The following is a 7918-nucleotide window of genomic DNA, read 5'->3' on the forward strand; positions in this document are numbered from 1 at the left end:
TTGACACAAAGGATTATTGTTGAGATTTTTCAGGTACAACCTTTATTTAATTATCAGTATGATGCACGACATGTACGAGGCTTTAGTCCCGAACAAAAGGTCACTGCGGCCCTCCGTGTACTATGTTACGGGGTACCAACGGATTCCGCGGATGATTACATCCGTATTGGGAAAACAATCGCCTTTAGGTATCTCAAATTGTTTTGCGAAACAATAGTCCAGCATTTTAGTTCAACCTTTTTAAGAAAGCCTACTCAGGAAGATGTTCAAAGAATAACTGCAGAAAACATCGAGAGGGGTTTTCAGGGAATGCTAGGTAGTCTTGACTGCATGCACTGGACGTGGCATGCGTGTCCGGTTGAATGGGCATGCCAATAAGGTTCATTATCCAAAACCAACTGTAATTTTGGAAGTTTCAGCTACTTATGATTGTTGGTTTTGGCATGCCTTTTCTGGACTCCCGGGTTCAAATAACGATCTCAATGTTTTATATAAGTCACCATTGTTTGAAGATCTTAAGAATGGGATCGCATCGCACTGTAATTTCACCATCAACAGTCATCACTACACCCAGTGTTATTATCTAGCAGACGGAATCTATTCAAAATGGTCAAACATAGTTCAAGCTTATAAACAGGTAGGTTTTGGACCGACGTTTTCGAAGGATATGTTGAAGTACTTTAACACCCAACAAATGAAATGCATAAAGGATGTTGAATGCGTTTTTGGCATACTGAAAAGGAAGTTTGCCATCATATATGGGCCGATACGCTTTTTCGATATTTAAGAAATGAACAAAATTATGCTGACTTGTATCATTCTGCATAACATGGTCATTGAATAAACAAGGCGTGACCCAACCTGGACTAGTTTTCCAGATGAAGATTTGAGGCCGAATCTCGTGGTAGAGCATGGGCACCCGCCAAGAGAATATAGATTTGCTACTGACATACTCCAAAACCGGGGAATCAATGGAAAATTAAGACAAGATTTAACCGAGCACCTTTGGGCTTTAAAACGAGCAAGAGACGATGCGCGGGTCGAGGCAGAGAGAGAGGGAGATAAATGTTATTTTCAATTTAGTATTATTGTTTATTTTAATTAATATGTTTTTTAATTTAAAGTTATTTGTTTAAACGACTACACTTAGAATTAAAATTGAGGCAATTATATTAAAATTAATTTTAAATAAACGAGTACAATTAAATTAAACTGAATTAAACGACTACACTGAATTAAATTAAGCTTAATTAAACAACAATTAAAATCAGTTAGCAAGACTGTGTTCATCTTCGTTTTCTTCCGAAGCATCATCTTTGTCTTCTTCCACATTCACAAACTGACCAGTTTTTTGAGAGGGGACTACTTGTTCAGGGACTTGTTGTTGTTGTTGTTCGGTCGCAGCTTGTTGTTGTTCGGCTTCGGCCGCATCCATTCCCTTAATCCATGCAGCAAGTTGTCGTTCATTCATTATTGAAGTGTTCAAGGAGAGTAACTTGTTTAGCTTACAATCCATTTAGTATTTTTCTCGCGAAAGACGACTTTTTTGTTGATTATTTATAGCAATGCCACGGTCCTCGGCTGTATCTGCTTCTATATGCATCTCGAATTCCTTGTGATCGGCATAGTTGTACTCGATTGAACCTCCTTCTAATGCTCGTTGGGCTGCGTCTCTCGCTGCTTTTGCAGCTTTCTAATCCCCTCATCTTCTTCTCTTGACGTTGGTGTTAACGTATAGATTAGTGTTGTGTTGTTCCTGACTACTTGGAGTTCCATTAGGTGAGGAAGCAGGCCCGCCATTCTGAAAATCCTGCGAGACTGGACCATGTGGTGATCTTGCAGGCACTTGATGGCCTTCCAGCAAGTATGAATTAAACTTGTTAAGCACCCTCAAAATGGTGAAACAAGTTTCATGTTGGAAGCCCAATCTGTGGGATCTTTTCCACTCTTCCCGACATCTTCGTTCCACATCCGGTTCGCCTTCACCATTTTTTCTGTTGTGCCACATTTGAGTGATCAAAGCTACATATTCACTAACAGTTGCTGAAATTGCGTGAAAACGATGAGACAACCTATCGCCATCACGTCTATTGGGGTTACCTGTTTCTTCTTTTGTAAAATCTTATCATAAAAAGTTTTTTTTTCTTGATAAATACCATTGATATCATCCATTGTATATAATACATAACTCCTGCAAAGTGACTCGTCTTCATCCATCGTATACTTGACACCACGAATTCTTATGTTTCTTGGTTGTGATTGTTGTATATTTTGTTGTGTTTCTTGTTGTGATTGTTATTGTGATTGTTGTTGTGTTTATTGTGGTGTTTGTTGTTATGATCGTTGTGGTGCTCGTTGTTGTGATCGTTGTTGTGAGGATGCCATATTTGTTAGAAATGAAATTTGTAGAGATGAGATTTTTTCTGGTAGATTGAGTTGATATGAATAGTTTTGTTTGAAAAAAGAAAAACAAAAATTAGAGGTGGTATGAAATTGTGTAATTTTGAGGTAGTGATGAAGAAGGTGTGAGTTTTAAGTCTGGAGATGAACTGAATTTATAGGGAAACAAAAAGGAGCATCATCCGTTGGATTAAAGGAGCCGTTGGCACTTTTAAGAAAACCACGACGTGTTTACTAAAAATGCCGGCGTTTCAACTATTAACGAGCGATGGAAAGACAAATGCCAGCGATTTTAACAAGCTCGCCAGCGGTTATGCCAAGTTCGCCAGCGAATGTGCCGAGCTCGCCCGCTCTTTCATCAAGCGCGCTCTTTCATCAAGCGCGCGCTACATGTTCCAACTCAAAGTTTATTGGTTTGAACATCCATTTTTCATGTTTGTTGAGTCATAGTGGGAGCAAAATGAACAAACTCAAAGTTTGTTCATTCAATAAGAACTGCTCTTAGATTTTACAAAAAAAAATGGCCATATAAGGCCCTCCCTCGCTTCGCTCGGTATGCCTAATGAGTGTAAACAAGGAACATGGTATACAATTTTGTTGTTAATATTTTCGATGTTCTTTTAAGAGGTGGTTTTTTGTTTGTTTGCCAATACACTTTTTTTTTGTTAGAAAGTATGAGTATATTAAAAACTAGCAAATACGGTACAATAAGTTTACAATTTCGTTTTTATCAAATACATTCGAGAAAATGTTAGAATTTTTAATTTTGTGTTGCAAATGTATAGACATATGTAAAAGATCTTTTATTCTTGTTTTTCATGAAATATAGTCCGCAGCTGAGTTATATCTTCTATTTGTGTACTTCGCCTGTGCGTGGAGTAATTCTTCCAAAATTGTCCTCACTTCTTGCAAAGTGTTTTCAACTGTCCAATACACATATTTTTTCTTTCAAACCTCTCTAATCTTGAACCCTAGTTCCGCCACCCGACCAACCCGTTCAGAGCTAGGAGAACCCTCTACGGATATATCCGACCATATGCCACCTCTGGCCCAGTCGGTCAATTTATGACGAGTTGAGGACAAAATGTTTCGGCGACCACAAGCCTCTTTGCGAATAGAAATACGTCCACGTCATCTCTCCTCCTCCAGAGTCCTCCTCCCCTGTCGACTTTGCCCCTCTCTTCAACACTTCATCCATCCCCAGTTCTTTTTTTTAAACGAATTAGGTTTTGTTTTTGTCTGATCATACCAGTACATTAAGACTGGAATCTATAATTGTTGCAACCAATTGGAAAACTGAAAGAAATGGCTGTGTGGAGGCTAGGATCAACTAAAAGGCGCCATTCTTCTTCTTCAATGGCAAAACTAGGGTTTATAAGAAATATAGTCACGAATTGTAGAGCAGTTATTTTACCACGATTTGGTGGACCTGAAGTTCTTGAAATTCGGCATGATGTGAAAGTTCCTGATCTGAAACCGCATGAAGTTCTTGTTAGAACTCGAGCTGTTTCTATTAATCCTCTTGATACAAGGGTTAGTGTTCTTCAATTTCTATTGGTTATTTTTCAGTTCATTGATATATATTACTGTGCGATGTTGAACCGTTACTGTAAGAGTCATTTTGGTTAGGGGAATAGAAATGTGGAGTTTTATTAAGTGTCAGTTGAATTGAGTTGTTTGGATATTGATAAGTCTAGGTCACAAATCTTGAGCTTGTTATGAGTAGTTTGATCATTGTAACTATGAAAATCAGTTAGAATTAGGTTTTCTGGTGAATAATGGGTTTTCTAATTGTCATTTGTTAGGGAGATAGTAATGATTTTTTAAGAGTCGAGGAAAGTTATACACAACCATGTGAGATCGTATCCATGTTTATGTTGAAAATCTTTCATTGTATTTACATGCAAAATTATAGTTTCTATCATAGTAGTAGTATATAAAAAAACACTGAATTTTACTTTTTGAGTAGTTTGAATTTATTTTGTTTTTAAATTCAGATGCGAGCTGGTTATGGCCGTTCTATATTCGGACCACTGCTTCCGTTGATTTTGGGCCGTGATATTAGTGGTGAAGTTGCATCAGTTGGAACTTCAGTCCGATCTCTGAGTGTTGGGCAGGATGTTTTTGGGGCATTGCATCCAACTGCTATGAGAGGTACTTACACAGATTATGCAATTCTTTCAGAGGATGAACTTACACCAAAGCCAGCTTCCATTAGCCATGTGGTAAGTCGTCACAGTTGCATTACTTCTTTTCCCACATGCTGGTTATGTACCTCTACAGAACTGACCTAAACTACTTCAATAACGCAGGAGGCAAGTGCCATTCCGTTTGCTGCACTGACTGCATGGCGTGCTTTAAAAAGCACTGCTCGGATCGCCGAGGGGTATGTTTTAGATCCAAATTTTGTAGCTTACTAAGTTTCCATTTGTTTGATGACGTGTGACTTTCCTTGAGGAACTCTCAGAATTTACCCTAGAGAAGATATATAGAAAATAATAAATTTTTGGCATAGTCAGTAAGTACAGCTTTAAATGCTTTTATACTTTTTTCTTCTCTAATAAAAAGAAAAGAAAACGCTTTTATACGTCACTGGTAACGTTTACAAGAATGTGTAGTATCACATAATTGAATTGAGTTTTCCAGTTGAATGAGTATTCATCTGGTATAGGAGGTCTTGATTTCTACCTCTCTAGGGTGATGCCTAGGTGAAATTCCCAATTTTACACTTAAAGCATATGCCAGCCTGCTTCATATAGGTTCAACCTGAATAATTCCATCTGCCACTCTTTCTTGTTGAAGCCTTAATTCCTCTGCGTATTCAATAAATAAAGAGAATAAGTGTCCCTGTTGAGAACCAGTATACTGTGAACTAAACTGCATAGACAGTGAAACATGGGAAAGAACTGGTAATTGCCCATTACCTTGTTCTTTCACCACTAGGATTTTTGTTTCTGTCATATGCTTAATTTTTATTTTTATTTGAAAAATTTGTTTCTCGTAACGGCATATACAATTATACATATTCTTACCACTCCGAGAAACGTCAAAGGTCTTAGCCACATAGCATTTGATGGATGCACCCATCTTTCTTTCTTATTTTCATCTTCATTATAGGTAAACTAGACATATTAAGCGAAGGGGAATATTCCTGTTGATGCTAAATTTTATGCGACATATATCTTTTTGCAGGTGCATTCAAAACTAATACCATGTGAAAGTTAGAGTAGCTATTTCTTCTTGAACTTGCCGGCTGTCTCGTTATGATTGTTTCAGGCTATTTGTATTGATTTGATGCCCTTTTATCATGCTCTCCATGTTCTCACATTCATACCATTCACCAGTTATAAGTGGAATTTCTCTTCTAGCATATTGTCCTCTTTTGCCACAATATTCTCTATGCCCTTGTAAATAAGCTCCTTTCAATGTCTCTACAGACAGAGGGTGTTGGTGATTGGTGGGGGAGGAGCAGTCGGCCTATCTGCAATTCAGCTTGCAGTAGCTACAGGTTGCCATGTGTCAACTACTTGTGGAGTTCAAAGTATTGATCAAGTTCTGGCAGTTGGTGCTGAGCAGGCTGTTGATTATACAAGAGAGGTACTTATTGCTTGGGTTGGGATCGGAGTCACCGTCGGTCTTATATCAATTTGTATGGGGTCTGGAAAAATTCTAATTGAGATATTATGTCACGATCTTTAAATTTTAGGATGTTGAAACTGCAATTAAAGGACAGTTCAGTGCTGTTTTAGATACAATCGGTTTGCCAGAAACAGAAAGGATGGGTGTCAACCTTCTCACAAAAGGTGGACACTATATGACACTGCAGGTAAGAAGTGGGCCTAATATTAATTGACTTTGTGTCAGTAGGAATCTTCAGCTTCTTATTTCCTCAGTGCTGCCAAATGAACAATTATATTCTGATCCTTTTTGCAGGGGGAAGCAGCATCCATATCTGATCGTTATGGAATATTCGCTGGAATTCCTCTATCTACAGGAATTTTATTGAAGAAGCAAATGCAATATCGCTACACCCATGGCATAGGTATATAAGTTTGACGCATTATTATTTGATGGTTTATGCAATCAGAAAAAAAATAAGTAAATGTTTAGGCATAGGTATATAACTGTGAACATTACGATATAGTTGTCATTACTACCTTCCCAGTAGTGGTCAACACCACAGGACTACAGGAGATATTCCCAAGTGCATACCCAGGGTTGATCTTCCATCTTGATTCTTGCACCATGTGCGACGCCTTACATTAGATCAGTGTTGTAGGCATGGATAACTCCACTCAGGAAATCGTGACGATTAAAGTGGAATTTAATCTTTATGCGTTTTTTTGGTTCTCAATGGATATTAGCACATAATAGTGGAGGCGCCTTATGGCCATTATCTTACAGAATGCATATAATGTGGATGGTGGATGTTGAATGAATCAAGTGGGAAGTTATATCTTGAGCTTTATAAATACTGCACTGCACCGTGTGATTAATGATATATGCAACTATCAAGCACTGAGCTAATATTGGTTCCTTTTTTACATGATGTGACTTGTGTTGCAGAGTACTGGTGGACATACATGAGGGCGGATTCTGAGGGGCTGGATGAGATCCGCAGGGTATCAGAAGCTGGGAAGTTAAAGATACCCGTGGAGAAGACTTTTCCGATCACTCAGGTGAGAGAAGCTCATGCGGCAAAAGACGAAACGCTTGTCATTCCGGGTAAGATTGTTATGGAAGTGGACTAAATGGGAAGTCAACCACAAGGGCAGTCTATTCTTTTTCTCCTTGTCTCCTCCATCTTTTGACTGAAGCATAATGGAGTCTTTAGGTTTTGCTTTTATTGGCGAGCTGAACAAAGCTATCTAGCACGGCACAACGTCAATCACATCGTTCAATGTAAAGAAAAAAAGAAAAGAACATATCTGATTTAGAAGAGTTGCTTATAAAATGTGTCAAATTTTTTTTACAAATAATGTATCTGGTTTATTCATATTTAGTCAGCTTAGTTGTTACATGCAGTCCACTCTCTGTGTGCTAGCAAACAATGTGTTATATCAGTATTCTGTAAAGAAGTAATGGTAATAGACTGTGCGACTTAGAAATGGTGACTAGATTTTGCTGTGATCAAGTGCAGTCATATACTCATATATCTCTTTTTAGCTCTATCCACACTAACCCTGTACAAGTTTTTCAGCATCACTTCTTGTGTATCTTTTCTTCTTTTTCAGCAAGGAACCAGGACATGCAGATGCTGAGGAGGAATCTGCTGGACCTGTAAGTGTAATCAAATCTGAGCTTTTTTATCTGGTGTGGTGCAATCATGATAATCACTGTTTTATTTATTTCTGAAATATTTAAAAGATTATTAGTAAAAATAGACTGTGGTGTAATATGGTACCATTTGCCTATTTGTGCCTGGTTTGTTTGCCAGATCTCTACAGAGGTGATGTTCTTCGTTGGTAGAATGTTTTCCTCACCATGTGTTAATTGACATCTTTAAAATCCCTGAAGT

General features: G+C 38.0%; 1 protein-coding gene across 1 annotated transcript; it reads left to right on the plus strand.

The window, feature by feature from the left end:
- The first annotated feature begins 3529 nt into the window (after nucleotides 1–3529).
- Nucleotides 3530–7519, plus strand: LOC113348774 (reticulon-4-interacting protein 1, mitochondrial-like). Its single transcript, XM_026592634.1, has 7 exons — nucleotides 3530–3933; nucleotides 4398–4625; nucleotides 4713–4786; nucleotides 5838–5997; nucleotides 6107–6226; nucleotides 6334–6442; nucleotides 6967–7519. Exons 1-7 carry the CDS (start codon nucleotides 3706–3708, stop codon nucleotides 7149–7151), a joined length of 1104 nt encoding a protein of 367 aa, XP_026448419.1. The 5' UTR covers nucleotides 3530–3705; the 3' UTR covers nucleotides 7152–7519.
- Nucleotides 7520–7918: the final 399 nt, after the last annotated feature.

This window comes from Papaver somniferum, chromosome 2, assembly GCF_003573695.1.
Source record: "Papaver somniferum cultivar HN1 chromosome 2, ASM357369v1, whole genome shotgun sequence".
Lineage (NCBI taxonomy): Eukaryota > Viridiplantae > Streptophyta > Magnoliopsida > Ranunculales > Papaveraceae > Papaver > Papaver somniferum.